This window comes from Cynara cardunculus (assembly GCF_001531365.2).
Source record: "Cynara cardunculus var. scolymus isolate 2C chromosome LG 15, CcrdV1, whole genome shotgun sequence".
NCBI classification, from domain to species: domain Eukaryota; kingdom Viridiplantae; phylum Streptophyta; class Magnoliopsida; order Asterales; family Asteraceae; genus Cynara; species Cynara cardunculus.
Window position 1 is genome coordinate 17,750,041 of NC_037542.1, and position 19,316 is coordinate 17,769,356.

The following is a 19,316-nucleotide window of genomic DNA, read 5'->3' on the forward strand; positions in this document are numbered from 1 at the left end:
AAAATAGAATTTTTGTTCAAGACAAGAATAGCTAGTACTACTGTTATGGAAAAATAAATGTACAAGTTCAAAAAATCAATCCAATACTATTAGATATAGAAGGTTTTAAAAATACCTAGTGGCAAATAGAAAATCGAATGGAATAAGATCGATTTATAGTGATAAATTGATAGCTAGGGCAAAACCCAAGACAACGCCGGATGGTCATGTAGAAGATGAAGAGAATGCTCTCGTTTGCATGCAAACCCTACCTACGAAACTTCGTTGCTTCCGTGTACTACACAAACTGCATGAAGTACAACAACCACAAGCGGGAAGCAATCCGTCAAGTTGTTTGATTAAGAGAAGTTAAAATTTGAGGAAGAACAACGTTAACTTCATATCAATCCATCCTCAAATACTGCTGTCATTTTTTTGGTAAACAATAGAATTTTTTTTATAAAAATTAACACTATTTTGCATATAAAAATCAGGTACTAGGTCATTCACTCATTACTAAAAAATACACACAGATTGGAAACTTGAAGTGAAAGTATGTAGGGAGCTCCCTTCAGTCCAACCGCAGGGAACATAAGATCCAATTTGTTTCCGCATCATTCTTTCATTTACTAAGTACCATGCTTTTAACTTAGTATGTGGATGAATGAGTCGGCAACTAATTGAAATCTTGCAACAACCCATGAATGGATTGAAGAAAGCTCTCTATCTCTTTTGCAGCTCGAAGTCAAAAACCTATACAACAAAAGTCTAGTATTCACAAAGCTTCGAGAGTACTTTTGGAAGTAATACAAAGAAAAAGAGAAGAGGTAGCTAGAAATAAATCTACATAAATCAAGAGGTAAATGCATGAATAGATCCAACTTTGATAGAAAAACCAAGTGTACCCTTTGGAGAGGGGCCGAGAGGGAAAGCATTAATAATTCGTAGGGTTTCATGTGTTCTTTGATGGGAGATAAAGAAGTAAATTCTTAGGGTTTCATGGGTGGGTTCTTTGATGGGGAAGAATGCCCATTATATAGTCTAAAAATAGGTCTCCATAACACTTAAAATATTCATTAAAATTTACATAAAAGCAATACAAATTGATTTTAAAATTATAATTTTTTTTAACCACAAGGGTGGTGTTTGATTGGTTTGAGCTTGACTCCGAATATCAAAAATACCAGGAGGTCCTAGGTTCAAATCTAAGAAGGAACAAAAATTTATTTGTGGCTACGGAGGTTCAAATGCGATGATTCCGAACTATCTGCAAAGTAGGTGGTTGCTCTGTGATTAGTCGACTTGCAAAGCGGGTTGGATATCTAAGTTAATAAAAAAAAAAATTATACCATCGAGGTAATAGCTTCATGACTATTTTTGATTTAACTAGACTATGCATATTGCATACATCAAAGTATATTTATTTTGATGTAAAAGATATGCAAACACCAATATTTTCCAACATGTTACATAATTTTTTTACATAAAAACTGAATGACGATAAATATATTCTTTTTTATTTTTTATTATTAAATTGTCAATAATATATTTATTAATTCTATAAATCATAACCTGTGTATTCTTATTCTTGCAATTACTTAATAAATTATATTATTAAACTATTTTAAGCAAACTATATTATTAGCTCATAATTAATTCAATCCAAATTAAATTGTATTATTATCTAAAACAAACATTACATTAAATAAAAGTCATATCATATCACACATCAAAGAACATATACTATATGCATTTTATGTAAATATAATTTAGAATATGATATAGGAAACACATAAAAATTCTTAAAATTAAAATGTCAACTATTAATATAGCACTAAGAAAGGAAATCGAAAAATCCCAACTAGGATTCGGCCTTTATAAGACCAGATGGAACGAACTCCTCCCAGTAAAGATTAATATCTTCCTTTGGGGTGTGTTTGGTACGTGGAACAGGGTGAGACAGGACAGGACAAGACACACTTGTCCCATGTTTGGTATGTTTCTAAGTGGAACTAAGTGGAACACGTATGGGACACGCCTGTTCACCCTCACCCCCCCTAGAACTAAGTGGAACAAGACATATTTGACAAATATACCCTAAACCTAGTACCCATCTACCGTCTCCATCCACCTCCATCTCCATCGATTTCTTCACAGGATCGACACCTCCATCTCCATCGATCTCCATCTCCATCGATTTCTTCACAGGAGACCTCCATCTCCATCGATCTACTGTCTCCATCCACCTCCATCTCCATCGATTTCTTCACAGGAAACCTCCATCTCTATCGATCTCCATTGATTTCTTCACAGCATCCTTTAAGAACAAAAGTACGGTCAATTTCTCTCAATTTTCTATGTGTTCTATTTGGATTTCACGAATTGGGTTTTTGTTCGTTTGATGAATCACGAACTAAGGTTTTTTTTTTCTGATGAATTATGAACTGGGGTTTGTTCTAATTGATGAAATTCGAAATGTTTTTTCTATTGATTTTGTGTTTTTAGTTGAATCATGAAATGGGTATTGTGACTTTTGATCAATGATGAACTGGGTATTCTTCACAGCCAGCCGCCTCCGCCTCCATCTCCATCGTCTCCTCCATCTTCGTCGTCTTCTTCACAACCGGTAATCGATTTTGCCTACTGTTTTGCCTACCGTTTCTCAACACACTCGATTTTGCCTATTGTTTCGTCTGATATGTAGTCCTGTACTTGAAATGTCACTGAGGTAAATTGATCATTTTAACCAGTTATGTCCTGTTCTGTCATATCTTACCAAACGCTGAACACATGTCCTGTCCTGTCCTGTCTGCGTACCAAACGCACCCTTGGAGAAGACACCTCAACCGCATTCCGTGTAAAGAGAGGTTGGTCTCTATGGGAATCGACTTAGACAATGCTATATGCCCACTCTGTAATGCTAGGGGGCATAAAGCATTGTCAATCGTCTGCTTTTCTCTTGCAGTTGGGCTAAGGAGATATAGGTTAAAGTTGACAGATGATGGAACTTCCCTTTGCTCGTTTTACCTCTTTGGAAACGGCCCTTATCGACATCGATTCTGCCTGGGTTACCCATCTGCTTTGCAAAAGTATAACGGCCATTTTCATGGTGACTTGCTACTCTATTTGATGCTTTCTCAATATATCTCTCTTTGAAAACTCTAAACCGAGGTTAAGTGATTTGTTTGATTTCATTATCGCAAAGTCTTTTAGTTGGGTGATTCTTAGACGTAACGAGAGCCAAAAAAGCATTGTTGAGTGGAGAATTTCCCCTTGTAACTACATCAGTATGTTGTAATCTTTTCGCTATCCCCTTGCTTGCTTTGTTTTAATGAATTGCCATTTCTGAAAGAGATGTCAACTATATATTCTACAAAATAAAGTAAAAAATAAATAAATCTCAAACTTGATGGACCATTGTAATTGTGAAAACTTAACAAAAAGTAGTATTATTAAATACGTTTACACTAAGTTTGGTATTTTACTATTCATAATATCATTTTAGAGTAAATTATAATGTCTTCATTAGAGTGCAAATGATAAAAAAAATAGGAGATGCCCTTAGTAAAACTAGATCCTACCATAAAAAAGATTTCTATTTAAGATCTCAATAAAAATCATCTAACCAACCAAATAAGATAAGTAATAAGATAGTGTATTGATTTTTTTTTTCCAGTTTAAGTTTAGAATGTTTATATAATCCTGCAATATGCTGCAACTTAATTAACAATTCCAATATTGACAATCCGTACACTGTTCCAACGTTTTGTTGTACGGATTTTGAATCAACTTATTTGACCATTGATTATTCAAGAACGATGTATTTTACATTTTTTTGAAAAATGTTCCTCCGGTGTCTAATATAAAAAACAATTTGACAAAACTAGACTCATCGATCAAAATAATTAAATTTTTTTATGCTAAACTAAATGTACTGAGTCCTCGTGTAACACGGATACATACTTTATATTATTCAAAGGGATTACTATATATAGATGTGTTAATTTGCTCCCCACACAAAAAGTGAAAAGCAAATGGTGAAAAATAAAATTAAAAGCAAAGAAAACAAGTTAAATGAAGTGTTTTATAATTCCTTAACTTCAATTATCACCCTAGAATTAGAATGGATTATTTTAACCACAAAATCCATAAATCCCTGATTTCCTGAGAGATAGTACCAAGTTGCCTCAAGTCTTCACAACAAAACGTTTTTGAACAGAGACCTAAAGATTCCACTGGAGTTAACCTACCTACCTACCTATTTCTAGGGTTACCATTTTTGCCAATGACCTTTCTTTTCACCAGGTATAAGTATAACCCTTGTTTGTTTGATTCTTTCCACCCCCAATGCAACACAAAAATATGTATTTCAAACCTTAACGGTGGTGTCTGATTGATTTAAGTTTGATTCTAAATATCAAAAGTACCAGGAGGTCCTAAGTTCAAATTTAAGGAGGAATAAAAATCCTTTTGTGGTTACGGAGGTTCAAATGCGATGACTCTGGGCTATCTGCAAAGCAGATGGTCGTCCTGGGATTAGTCGGCTTACTGAACGGGTTGGATATCCAGGTTAATAAAAAAAAAAAATGTCTACCGCTGTGTAAGAAATAAAAAAACATGTATGCAATTTTCTTTTTATCCAAATGTCAAGCTCTCCACCTACCTCTTGTCTCTGCTCACAGTCCAAATGGGGTTGGGCGATATTTAGAAGAGCCCTGAACAAGGTACGTTTGCGGTTGCGGGTCTGATCACATCACCCTACAGAAAAACCCAACCCAATACGTTAATGGTCAACTTGCAAAATATAGGGTGAATAGCGAAGGTAGCAACGAGTTGTAGAATGTAGCTTCTTAATTACACTTGGATCAAGACCCACACAACCATTTTAAGTTCTCTAACGTAATTCGTGTGCTTGAAGGTTAGGTTTTGCTGCAAAATCCTCCTTTAGTTGTATAAGATTTCTGTATGTCCTTAAGCATTTATGTATGAGCTCATTTCCCCAGTCCATCCCCCATGCCTCCTTGTTCTTCCTCTTTGTTATTGAAGAAATTTTAATTTGTGGTGCTAAAACAAGATTCTTGACTTCTGAATTCTGATTTAAGTGTAATCCATGCATGTAGGAAAAACAATGAAATGGGAGGAAGATAAATGGGATAAGATTCAATGCCCTTATTCGTGAGATTGTGTACATGTTTTGAATCGAATTAGACCTCATGTTCAACAATAATATCTTTAAGATCTAAATGCAAAAAGTAGTATTTTACTTCAATGTTTTTTTTTTATTTTTATGATACAACATTGTATATTACGTGTTAAGTAGTCTATTTATTTTGAAAAATTTACCCATTATAACAAGAGAAATATCCGGTCCATTATTTACTCCGTTTATATGTAGCTGAACATTCGTAACAATTACCCTTATGTTTTAATATGTAATAACAAATATATAACTTTAATTAACCCCAAAAATGTGCTAAATAGTAACACAGGCTAGGGATTCGATCGCTCACGCAATTAATCTTCTTTAAATATCTCGCAGGATATTATATTTAATGAATTTGTTTAAGGGATAATCTCTTATTTAAGAATCTCATTTGGCTGTCATAAATGATTTCTTCGTTTTCTCTCCAATCATCTTCATGTGAATGTTTTGTTTCTCAAATTAAAACATACCAATCATTGGGTTTCATGTGAAATAATAATTGTTTTGTTACCTTAATTTCATGCTTTGTTATTTCACTAATGAAACAATACATTATTTAATAAGAGTTTTTGTTGCCCTAGTTTTATATCAATGTTGTTTCATTTATGAAACAACACATTAACTTTTTTAAAAACGATCTATAATAATGTTTCATGTGTTGGAAAAAAGACTAACACCAAATCAAACGAATAATGATTCATATGTATCAAAAAAGAATAATGTTCCATATGTATTAAATGTAAGATCCCACATTGGTTGGGAAAGAGAACAAAAATCCTCTTATAAAGGGATTGATACCTTCCTCCATCAGACACGTTTTAAAATTTTGAGTCCAAATATATAGACAAAATAAATACTATGTGGTATGATTGGCTTGTGACACCACAATGTTAAAAATAATTTTTTTTTTTTTCATGTAAGAACATATATACCAGGTTACTTGCTTGTGATTCTTTATTAATTATCCAACAATTTCAGATTTAGATTTTCTTCTAGATTATTTTAAAATAATTTAAATATAAAGGGAATTAATCTACATATTAAATTACCAACTTATATAAATTCCACATCTTATTTTTTGAATATAATTATTACAGATTTGTAAGATGTTATATAATCAATTCAAAATGTGGTGTACTGACGAGCTCAAGTCTTAAACTTTACATGTCATGACGGTAATGCGACAGTTATCAAGGCGTGACATAAGATGACAAATTTATTTCGTATATATAACTATATATCGATATTATTATTTTTTTCCATTTTATTATCAAGAATATAGTGATATTAACATTTTTACATTTATATTAAAAGAAAAAAAATCATATATATTAACTACCATTGTATAAATAGTTTGTGATCAAATATTCAAAATAAAACTTAGAATGGTTTTACTGCTTTGTTTCAACCGTGAGTCCGTAACATGCGTGAATCCATGAAAACTCTGAATCATGTGATTAGGTGAGTCTGTAAAATTGTAAAATATAAAGTTAGAAGTGTAAAAACACAGACGTTAAAAGAACAAAAAAAATTGAGGAAAAACCACGCCTCGAAAAGACATGCATTGTGACACACGCCTTATACAAACGCTACAGATCTTATCGTATCGATGGAGATGCGCCTTGCATATAACGTGCCTTTTTCAACACTATTATTTATAGACAAATGCACACAAGAACGATATCATATGTGTTCAAAGTTTTGATTAGCACTTTATGTTGGTGTTATTTTCTTGACCGGCCCCAACCTTCTCTTTGACCAACCTTCATGTGCAATTTGACCTTTTGTGCCACAAATGTAACATTCTGTGCAACATTCCATGTATCCCAAGTTCCCAAAAGAAACATTGCAAACATTTGCAAAACGTATACAATAGCGTTAAAATTTAAACCATAAACATCAATGATCAACTCTGAATTACCCTTGATCATGTGTTAGTGTTAATTTAGATATAATATTATATGGGAGTTATCCTCCAATATATTATTAGGGTTGGGTTCACATGAGACCAATGCTTTTTCGTGAGACCCGTAAGACCAATTTATATTCATTGATCAACTTTATAAGCTAACGATCTAATGGTCTAAAGTTGCACGGTGAAAATTTTGTGATTATTGAGAAGTCTCGTGGCAATTTTGTGATTATGAATGTTCAGATTGTAGATCTAATCCAAGGATTAAGAATTGGTCTTACAGGTCTCACGAAAAACCTTTGTTCCCACATGATCCCAAGTCTACATTATTAATCTATAAATGTTTATCCATTAGTAGATATCTCCTATTATCATGACCTCTTATATGTCACTTCACTTGTCTAGATTTCTTCATCTATGTAGCCGTTGATTTCTCAATTCATGTGGTTTAAATGGAGCCTAGCCTTTTCTAGGATAAGTGGGAAGTAAAAGCAGATTTAAATCTATAAACTTAAAAAATCTTATTGGTTAAGATGATTCAGATACATTGAAGCTAAATGCTTAATGATTTAAACTTACCCCACTAGACTTAAGTGTCCATTCTCTTACAAATTTAGATGCTAAATTGGCTCTCCTACAAATTGGGACCCTTTGGGACAACAATCATCCCGCATTCCACGGGAAAAGAAAGACCCTCATCTCATGCTTCACTCCATCATGATTATTTATCATCAATAAAGTTGCTACTCTTAGATTTCTTTACTATATTTTTTGAAATGCTTTCTCACCATCGATTTGTAGAATTAGAAAGCTTACAAATCCCATCTGTCGCTAACAACCTGACCCACAAGAATGGAGAAAAAATATCAATGATTAGCCTTTCGCATCACGTTTAAACAACTACTAATGACCCAACGACTCGGTTAATTTGTGTGACAATGGAAGATATCATGATATTGCTGTTCCTTCTTTGCTCATCTTTCTGCTCTTTTGCCCAAAGCTTTGATAGTAAACACATTGCTACTGCTGCTGAACCATTAGATTTTATCCTCCAAGATCATGCTCTAAAATCCCTACTATTTCACCGCCAGCGCAATGAAACTGGGACTCTTTATGAGATCAAGTTACCCGCTAGTTTATCAGGCATGGATGTCTCCTATGTTAGGCTCAGAAGCAAAACCTTATGGAGAAAAGGAGCAAACTTCAGTAGTTTTCAAATCCCATCAAGAACTCTCCCAATGCCTTATGTGAAAAGAGTTGTCATAATGTATCAAGATTTGGGCAACTTGTCATATCAATTATATAACCACACGGTTCCGGGCTACTCGTTAGTGTCTTCAGTTGTTGGTTTTAGAGTTTATGATGCATCTAATCCGACCACCGGAAATGTCAGAAAGCTTGATTTCAACACAAGTGAAGCACCCATATCAGTTCGTTTTCCAAACTTGAAGTTTCCTAGAGGTGCGAAGTGTGCTTCTTTTGGAGTCTCAAATGGTAAAGTTTCTGTTGGTGAAATTAGTGTTGGAAATGTGTGTCATACTAGAAGCTATGGTCGGTTCTCGGTTGTTATACCAAAGAGGAAGAAGGCAGTAGGAGTGTGGGTTTGGTGGGGGGTTGGGTCTGTGACGGTGCTTTTGGTGAGTTTTATAGGAATGGTGCTCGTGAAGATCATCAAAGTGAAAAGATTAGATGAAATGGAGATGCAAATGGAAGAGGGAAGTGTAGATCTTGAAACAGTTTGGATTGGTTACAGTAAGATGCCATGTGCAACAGTAACAAGAACTCATCCTAATCTTGAAAATGCAGGTCTTTCTACTTGAAAAAAAGAATACACTTCCTTTCTTGCTTCTTTTCTAGAGTCTATCTTTATCATCATATTTCACAAGTCTGTGTCATCATCAAGTGCACAAATTGCTACTGCCTACACTAGCATACATTTCCCTTTAAGCCTTAGCTATAAACATAACTATGTACATAGATTATTATGCTAAACCTGCAAACAAACCCGAGTCAGGAAATTCATGATAGTGGCCTTGTATAGTACACCTAGACAGCCTATTTCACAGTAGATTGGATAGATAGCTTGCCACTAAGGCTTATGAGAGTGATGCCAACTCTTGGAAGGAACTTCAAATGTTACAAAAGACTAATGTATCATACTATTATTGCATGATAATGTTACCATATGCTTCTACTATTTGCCTTGGATTAAAAAAAGGCACATTAATTGAGAGTTCAAATGTTATTACTTCTGATCAGCAAGCCAACTTCTTTGATATGAAACATGCATTACTTTTCCACTAATCAATTCCATGACTCAAAAGTAAGCCCAAGTCAATAAGCCCAACAATCGCTCTTCTTTTATTTGGCTTGGCCTCACTGCCGCCCACAAGTTAACTAAAGTTCTTGACATAGCTGGTCATTCTGAAATTCCCAAGAGAGAGACAGGGCCCTAAATTTATTGGTAAAGAAGAGGGATACGAAGGGACTGAATTCACCACAGTTTAATTGACAATGAGTTCAAATATTACTGTTCCTTAATACTTCAAAACAAACCTCTAAAATTTTGTTTGTCAACTTCTTCCCCCAACTAGTTACCTTTTTTCTGGGTGTATTGCAAACACGTTCTCCTCCTGGCAGGCTTCGACCATTATATACGAAAAGTTCCGAGAAGATCATTATTAGATCAATCCTCTCATAACTATGAGCCCACAACAAGTCCCTTGCAGAAATTGCAACAAAATTGGGTTTAGAACTTAATAGACTGATTTATCGGACTGAATTTATATGATCAAAAAATAAAATGTTTTATCTAAAAAGGTTGTAATAAGTTTATATGGCGCTTTTGATCGTCTTAATAAAAATTTTAGGATACTTTTAATACAAAACCTCACATTAGCAATTTTATATGACACTTTTGAAAAATATCTTATAAATCTATCTTTTTATAACACACTTGTTTTTGTATGAAACATTTTCAAATAGTGTCCTAATAAATAGCAAATACGATGTTTTTGTATAAAAATGTTCTAAAGACTTCTCATGATGTTGAAAAACGTTTTATAAACTTATTAAGTCTTTATATAAGACACTTTATTTTTTGCTCCTATAAATGGGTCTATTAGGATATTAAAAAAATTTGACTTCTTATAAACCCAATTTTATTGTAGTTAACCCAAAACCCTTGTCCATGATGCCTCCTTTTGCACCATCTCTACTGCATAATTGGAATCCACCATTGATAGGAAATAATCTACAACAATAATTTACATTATAATTTCCTAGTACCACTTGTACTTCTTGATTCTATCCAAAAACCTTGCCTTTGATAATACACTCTCCTTTCCAAATCCTAGCCAATTTGCCAAGACTCATGTTCCAATTATCTCCAACTTCAACACTCAGCAGGTTCATTCCTTGAGGGTAACTACAAATCTTGGAAGCCTAGAAACCTTGTCCAACATCTTCAATCAACCTCTTCTTATCAATCACTCTCTTCTTATCATAGCGGGTTGGATATCCAGGTTAATTATCAGTGTGATGCAACGGGAAATTGTGGAAGGGGAGACAAATGTCTAAACTTTTAAAGGATAACGAGTCTACAAGCATATCACTGGGAAAATTAAGAGAAGACTCATAAAACTAGAGATAAAACTCTACGATAATTTTATTGATCAATAATAAACTTAACGTTAATGAAAACAATAATGGACTAAACTAATGAAGAGATAACTACGTAATTTAAACTGAACTAATGTTAAATCAACTAGGAAAGTATTTAAATAATAATTAAAAAAGAAACTTAAAGTAATTAGGAAAGAAATAAATTCATAAATACAAAGGAAATCGTTGAGGAAACGATGATGTGGCCGCCCAGGTGCACACGGGCGACTAGCCACATGGCTTAAGGCGCATGGTTGGTTGCAAGATCCTCTATCTCGCCCTCGAGAGAGTTGGAGGCGCCAAAAGTCACGCAAGAGGTCGCGAGAGGACTTCTTTCTCCTTTTTGTATTGTAGTTATTCCGTCTCGTTGATTTTGTCGCCAAATCTCCCTGTATCACAGTGCTGCCAGCTCGTAGCAGGTGAAAGAAGCGAGAGAGGAATACCACACCATTCATGAGAGATTGGTGCATAAAACAAGGACACATCCACAAGTTCATTCGGTTTTCACTGGTTCAGGATAGTTCAGATACCAACCTATTTCATTACTTAAACCGGGACAGGTGCTTAAACTAAAGGTATATATATGGGTTTAATATTTGAAATATTTCCTCAATTTTCTTCAATTATGTGTCTGTGATTGTGAAAACAACCATGAAAGCCTTCTGTTTTGATGCCTCTTCAGTTCACGATCGTGACCAACAACAAGGCATCATGAATGGGTATAAAACCCGATTTTGAGGCACAAATATAACAGTATCACTTGTTACATGTGAGAAATGGTGGTCAAGTCAATCGAATTTGTGTAATTAAGTCATCGCGCTTATCAAGACAAACATAAAATCGACATATGTGAACAAATAAGACAAATGCAAAATCAACATATATAAACAAATAGGCATTGAACATCAACCAAACAAGTACTCATTCAAAACATCATAATTTTCTATAGCATAATTCATAACCACTCGGAAAAGTTTCTTAAAACACAACACCGAATTAACAAATGACAAAATTGATGATTAGAGTTTGAGATTTAGATCAAGATCCACAGTGGATCCATCTTGATCGTTCTCGGGATGAACCACACCTAATGCGAGAAGGTTATTGGCACTAATTTCTCCTTCGATACCATTTTCAAGTGCAGGTGTTGGATTGCCATTTCCAGAAGAAGGTCCAAAAAAATCATGAGCCGCTCCTGGGACTCCCTCAAATTTAAAAGAGGAAGAAGCTGTTGCTACTGCAGGAGAACCATAACAGTCACTATTGTTTGTGATGTTTCCTTGAAAACCCTCCAACATCTTTGGCCTATCAAAATATGGTAATCCAGTAGTGAATTGGTCATGATGCCCTACTGAGGCATACCGATAATTAAACTGTGAGGTTGACCAAGAAGGTGATCGTTGAATGAATGGTTCATTTCTAATTCCAAGTGATGACCTATTGCTGCTGATTGAGGCACTAGTCAAATTTGGGAACGAAGGGTAGTAGGTAAAATTACCATAATGTGGTGGTGGTGGCCCTAGGTGGCCATACGGCGGAACCTCCATCTGCCGCCTTTTGGCAATTTGCCGCTCCTGTTTATGGGCATTCTGGTGACCTCCCAGGGCTTGAGAGGTTGAGAACTCTCTCTTGCAGTAGTTGCAAGAAAAAACCCTAGACTTTTCTCGAGTGGTCTCCTTCGAAGACTCACTTACCTGCGATGAAGTTGCCCCCTCTGCCGCCACCTTTGAAGGGTTAAACAGATTGAGTTCTAATCTCTTATCTTCTGTATTTGAGAATTTGATATCAAGGAAAGCCCTAGAAGAGGACTGATTGCCAACCCTCCTGTTCAGTTGGATATCAGAAGAACCCTCTGCCAAAGCTTTGCTATCCAGCGTCTTATTCTTCAAGCTTTCTCCTTCTGCCGATATGCTGGAAGCCTCAGACGGACATGGCTCTGATTTATGCTCTTCTTCCATTGTTCAAACAGATCAAGAGATTGCAGTAGAGATCGAAAGAGAGAGATCTGGAGAGAGATGGAAACCATGCCTATTTAAATAAAGAGAGTTAAATGCATGAGATCTTGTATAAACGGAAACAATGTCTAGTGCAATCATCGCATGGAGTAAAACTAGCACATAATTAAGCATATATAATGGGTGATGAATTGATTATATCTCTAGTTTTAAAGAAAACACAGTGTTCATCTTTGCACTCAAGAGAATTCAAGTCCCTGAGTTTTATTTCTCAAGATAGTTTCGTCTTCAATGCAAAATATTTAGAAACACATTAATTAATTGAATTATATTAAGGAGAGATTTCCTCTATAACTTATAATCAATTTGCATTACCTATTTAATTAAACCATTCAAATTTCTACCCAATTATTTAATTTCATGCCATATTTTCTGGAAAATTAAAAAAAAATCATTTATATATTTAACATAAATTATGCAATATGATTATGAAGGGAATGAGAGAAGATCTCTAATTTATGCCCAATTTTAGGCCAATAATAAATTTCATAATTTTTAATTAAAATAAAAAAAAATGATATATTTCCCCATCTTATAATAATTTATTTATATTCTTTCTAATATTGCAAAATATAGAAATGGACATATCGTATTAATGTTCAAGAACATCGGATATATAAGATCAATAATTTCGTTTTAATTTATCGTCGACATACTATACAACTGTCATATACCTTTAGGCAATTAACAGATTAATTTTAACATGGTTCAAATTGCACAAATCATAATTTCTATGTAAATAGATTTTAAATTTGGATTGATTTTTCTTGAATTCAATAGTTAGGCATAAAAGGATCATTTCAGAGCCTGAAATTAAGAGCATTAAATTGAAAAAAGATTTCGATGATCTCTAAGTTGTCTATGTACACATGAACCGACCAAAAATGGTTACTCAATCACTTATTATTTATTAGAATATTTTGGTTAAGTATCTACAATATATAGAAAAAGTGGTTCTTAAGTACATCTAAAGGCTTTTATTGTCAATATTAATTTAATGTATATATGCATCAAGCCATCAACTTATAAGATTTTATGGTTCTTTTAATACTAATGTTCTTATAAATGAAATATATATTACTATAACAAAATTGAGTTTACAGGACACCCTTAATCTCTAAGCGTCCCAATAGATTGTTTTATAGGACTTCATTTATAGGACCAAAATATAAAATGCCCTATCTAAAGGTGTTGTAATAAGTTTATATGACGTTTTTAAGCGTCTTAACAAGTTTTTTAAGACATTTTAAATACAAAGTGTCGCATTAGCAACTTTATATGACACTTTTAAGAAAGTGTCATCCAAACTCATTTTTATAGGACACTTGTTTTTATAAGATAGTTTTTCAAATTGTGTCCTATAAAGTTGCTAATGGGACGCTTTATATTAAAAGTGTCCTAAAAAACTTATTACGACGTCAAAAAATATCATATAAACTTATTACAATGCCTTTAGATCACTACAACAAAATCAGGTTTATAGGACACTTCTAATTTTTAAGCGTCCTAATAGACCTCTTTATAAGACATAGTTTATAGGACCAAAAAAATAAAGCGTCCTATCTAAAGGTGTTGTAATAAGTTTTATATGACGTTTTTTGACGTCGTAATAAGTTTTTCAGGACACTTTTTTAATACAAAATGTCCCATTAACAACTTTATAGGATACTATTTGAAAAATTGTTCTATAATAACAAAATGTCCTATAAAAAATTGAGTTTATATGACACTTTCTCAAAAGTGTCTTATAAAGTTGCTAATACGACACTTTGTATTAAAAATGTCTTAAAAAACTTGTTAAAACGTTCAAAAGCGTCATATAAACTTATTACAACACCTTTAGATATGACGCTTTATATTTTGGTTCTAAAAATTAAGTCTTATAAAGCGGTTTATTGGGATGCTTAAAGATTGATGGTGTCCTATAAACCCAATTTTGTTGTAGTGGATGGACACTTTATTTTTTTGGTTTAAATTAACTCTTATAAAGATGTCTATTAGGATGCTTAAAAATTGGGAGTGTCCTATAAACCCAATTTTGTTGCGGTGTATCTAACAATCCCACATTATTTTAGTGATAGTTTTTTTAATTTCTCAGGGCCAATAATTTCGAAGTACCTAAAATATTATGAAATCGGACTCGGTCGATTATTCCATTCTCTTTGAAAAGTATATGACTTAATAAATACAGACATACAATTTTAGCATATAAGTTTGAATGGATGGATTAAGCATTTCTTGTCCATGGAAGCCAAAATCGTTACTTTGTTCCCTAAATGGTGCAAAATAATAGACGGAAACGTTTTTGGTCCGTGTATGCTCAGACATAATCTTTTATAAATACTAATAAATGATATATTGATTTTATATATCAAATTCAAAATATATGATAGCTTTTGAAAGAAAAATCATGTTTATATTTATATATTAATCATTTAATTTAAGTTGATTTAATTATTTATTACATTTTAATTTTAACATATTTATTAATATGAGGGTTAATTATTTGATAATTTCAAATTTTATGAGATCTGTAAGAATATTTACCTAATGGTTTTGTTTCACATTATTTTTTCCGTTTAAGCATAATATTTAATGTATTGATTAATATATTTGTTTCATTATGTGTTTATTTCGTATGTATTAATTAGTTAACAAATTAGTTAACAAAGTGAACATTTTTATGTGTATTTTTTGTTTCACAAACACCCCAAAAAAGATTCAGATTGTAAACCAAGTACATGTAAAACAAAAATATGTTAATCATTATATATATATATATATATATATATATAGATAATTCCAGCCATAGATAAAAAAATCATATGAAATATGGTGTATTGATTCTAAGGGACCTCACAATTTAGAGAGTTCTAAAAAAAGGCCCTTGCAAATATGTATCGGTTATTATAATTTTTGAATATTCTGTAAAGCCTCATTATTATCTGTTATAATATATATATTGATATGTTCTAAAACAACCGAAAGCATAAGTGTCATTGCATACCACTTGAACTAATGTAAGCGGTAATCAAGCACAAACAAATCTCGGATTATGAGTAGGGGCCAAATGGGTTTAAACAGAGATAAAATATATCCAACTAAACAAATTTCGTACGCTCCTTTTTCAGTGGCCAATCGGCTTGATTCCTACTTTTTGGATATATAATGTGACATAACGGCTTGTTATATAAGATTCCATATTGGTTGGAAAGAGGATGAAAAGTTGCCGTATATATAAGGGACTTGTATACCTCTTCTATCAGATGTGTTTGAAAACCAACGAGTCTAGGTGTGCAGATAAAGTGGACAATATCTGTTACGGTTGGCTTGTGATGTTACAGATGGTACCAGAGCCGAGGACCTGACTGATGTGTCAGCAAGGACGTTGGCACTCAAGGAGGGTGGATTATAAGATCCCACATTGGTTGAGGAAGGGAACAAAAAAATTATCTTATAAGGGACTTGGATACCTTTTCCATCTGATGCATTTTTAAACCTAAGTTTAGGTGACGGACGAAACGAACAATATCTAATACGATTGGTTTGGGATGTTACATGTTGTATGTTTCTTTTTCCATCCTGTTATTATAGATGTGTGAGTATGTAAGATTAGTGTACTTCTACTTGGCTAATTAGAATTCTAGAATGAATGAAAAACCAAGAGTAGTTTTGAAATCCAAAATTATAGATATGAGTTTGGTCATTACTATGTTCGTAAATTTTTGAAGGTAAGAATTTTCTTAGTTTATATATTTTTGAGTCTTTGTTATTTGTTAAATTCTTCTTGTAACTTATTATATGCTAAAAAATTTGGGTCTCTTTCATGTACTATTTTTTTTTTGAACTACTACTGTATAGTATATATATATATATATTAAAAAATTTGGGTCCGTAATATACATTTTTGGCCCTCCGCACATGTCCATCCTGCCCTCCCTAGGAACGGCCCTGGGTAGGGGCTAAACGGATTAAAACATACGAAACAAACCCAACCAAGCAACTTTCATGGACGCCATTTCCGGTGGCCAATCGGCCCAAATCACGTTTTTGGGTATATTGTGATATATAACATCTCCTAATATATGTTTCCTTTTCCGTCCTAGTCAAGGATAGGGGCCAAATGGGAGAACATAGACGAAACGGGGTCAGCCAGACAACTTTCTAGCACATGTACGCTTTTTGGTAGCTAACCGGCCCAATTCCTGTTTTGTGGGTTATTGTGTTACATGACGTTCCGTGAAATGTTCAATTTTCATCTTGATGGGTAGGAGCCAAACGGGCCAAAATGGAAGAAACGAGCCCAACCGGGCTACTTATTAGCAATAATAATATTATACATAATTAGTTAGCCATTATCATTAATTCAGCATATATTCCAATTATAGTTTAGTCAATGATTGTTGTAATTTACCTTATTTATCTCATGTAATTGTGCATCTCTTTTGTATATATAGTTATGTAAATGATATTGAAAAATCACTTTTCCAATTACCTTCTCATGGTATCAGAGCATAGAAACACTCTCACGAGTTTCCTCCATCGATCCCTGTTCATCCTTTACCCTATTCATCCATGGCTTCCACCATCATCACCATTACCGCCTCCACTCACTTCAACATCAAACTCACTGCCCAGAACTTCCCCGTATGGAGACGCCACGTTCAATCCTCGCTGGTCGGCCTTGATCTTGCTGACTACATCACTGGTGACACCCCAGCGCCAGACAAAACTCTTGCCGATTCCAAACCCAACCCGGCCTATGCCCTATGGGCTCGCCAAGACCAGAGCATCTATAGCGCTATCTTAGGCTCCTGTTCTGATGAAATCCAGCCACTTATCGCATCCGCATCCACTGCTAAGGATGCCTGGGATCGCCTATCAGCCTCCTTTGCGAGCACTTCTCGATCCCGCATCATCTCTCTAAAAACCAAACTCACCAAAAATCCTAAAGGAACCAGGCATGTTGTTGAGTTCCTCAATGAAATGCGCTCGATCGCTGACGAGCTAGCGCTCGTTTAAAATCCGATCAGTGCATAATGCAAGAGTGCAAGGCCGGTTTCCACAATGTGACGATGTCGCCTCTCCGCGATCCCATTTTGTTTGGGTGTGTGCGGAGGAGTTGTGAAGTGGGAGATGCCCATGGATTGTAAGAATGGTAGAAGACCCACGCATTCACCACCGTTGTCGGTGAAAAGGGAGATAATCGGGGTTTGGAAATTTTTTTCCACAAGTAGTTTATATTAAGGAAAAATAGTTGAGACATCAGACTTGCGTTTGAGGGGATAAAGCCACACATATTTGGAATAGTAGTCAACAAACACAACATAATATGTGAACCCGTCAATGGATTGTTGAACGGGTCCCCAAACGTCCGAGTAAATAAGTTCTAACGGTTTAATGGCCACAAATGAATTTGGTCCAAATGGCAACTTGTGACATTTATTCATAGAACAAGATTGACAATGAAAGGTAGAACTTGACAAGGACTTAAAGTTAAGACCGAGGTCTTTACAAAGAAGTTGAAAAATACGAAACGACGGATGTCCAAGCCGATGATGCCATTGGAGAGGCGAGGTTGAGGTGGTTGCATTCACTTGAGGAGATGAGGGTGAAGAGTTGAGGTAGTACACATCATTGATGTTCTCCCTCCGCATGATAGACGCCCCCGTGTTGAGATCCTTTACAACGAAATGAAGAGGAAAGAATTCAACGGAAACATGATTAGTACGACACAGTTTTGCAACAGAAATTAGATTAGTACGCATGCTAGGAATACATAGAGCATCACGTAAAGATAATGATTTAGTTTTATTGAAAAAACTAGTAGAATCAAGATGGGTGATGGTTAAACCAGTACCATCACCAAGGCGGATTTCATCGGGACCTCCGTAGTCGGAGACGGAGGTGAGAGTAGCCGGACAGGAGGAGAGATGGTGGGAAGCACCGCTGTCCATCATCCACATTGAGTTTGCTGGAGCAGACGTGGCTTGGTTAGCAATCGGATTGGAAGGGTTGGTTGTTAACATGACTTGATTGTCTTTGAGAAACTTAACAAGTTTCCGACAATCACGGGTCTCATGACCGGGTATGTTGCAAAAGTTGCAGAATTGAGCCGAACGGGCAGGGTTGGAACTTGGTTGAGACTTGGTGAAACGATTTGGTCGCTGGGACGAAGAGGGTTGGAAACGAGTGTTTCGATTGGACAGATCAGAGGCGGAACGAAAAGAGTTACGAGCCGGCTGCCGTTGGGTAGTATTGATTGTTGCAATGATGGAGGGAATAGGCTCTCACCGCCTTCTTGGTCGAGTTTGGTTTTCTCAAATCCCATGCGGATGCCTTGCTTTTTATCTACAATTGCGATGGGGTCACTTGTTATTTTTTAGTCTATGTCGACGACATAATCTTGACAAGCAACAACGATGCGTTTGTCAATATCTTTGTTCAGCGCCTCTCCTCTCGCTTCTCTCTAAAAGACTTAGGGTCTCCTAGTCACTTTTTCGGTGTTGAACTCATACCCACCACGCATGGCATGTTCCTTTCA

General features: G+C 34.7%; 2 protein-coding genes across 2 annotated transcripts; one reads left to right on the forward strand and one right to left on the reverse strand.

Annotated features, from left to right (window-relative positions):
• Nucleotides 1-8,032: 8,032 nt before the first annotated feature.
• Nucleotides 8,033-9,280, forward strand: LOC112528631. Its single transcript, XM_025139654.1, has one exon. It carries the CDS (start codon nt 8,033-8,035, stop codon nt 8,912-8,914), a length of 882 nt encoding a protein of 293 aa, XP_024995422.1. The 3' UTR covers nt 8,915-9,280.
• Nucleotides 9,281-11,776: 2,496 nt separating this feature from the next.
• On the reverse strand, nt 11,777-12,715 carry LOC112528632 (zinc finger protein 3-like). The gene has a single exon (XM_025139655.1). The coding sequence runs from the start codon at nt 12,713-12,715 to the stop codon at nt 11,777-11,779; it is 939 nt and encodes a 312-aa protein (XP_024995423.1).
• Nucleotides 12,716-19,316: the final 6,601 nt, after the last annotated feature.

What these genes read in the sequence shown, in the direction of transcription:
- LOC112528631 (XM_025139654.1), top strand. Translation starts at nt 8,033, where the DNA reads ATGGAAGATATCATGATATTGCTGTTCCTTCTTTGCTCATCTTTCTGC.
- LOC112528632 (XM_025139655.1), bottom strand. Translation starts at nt 12,715, where the DNA reads ATGGAAGAAGAGCATAAATCAGAGCCATGTCCGTCTGAGGCTTCCAGC.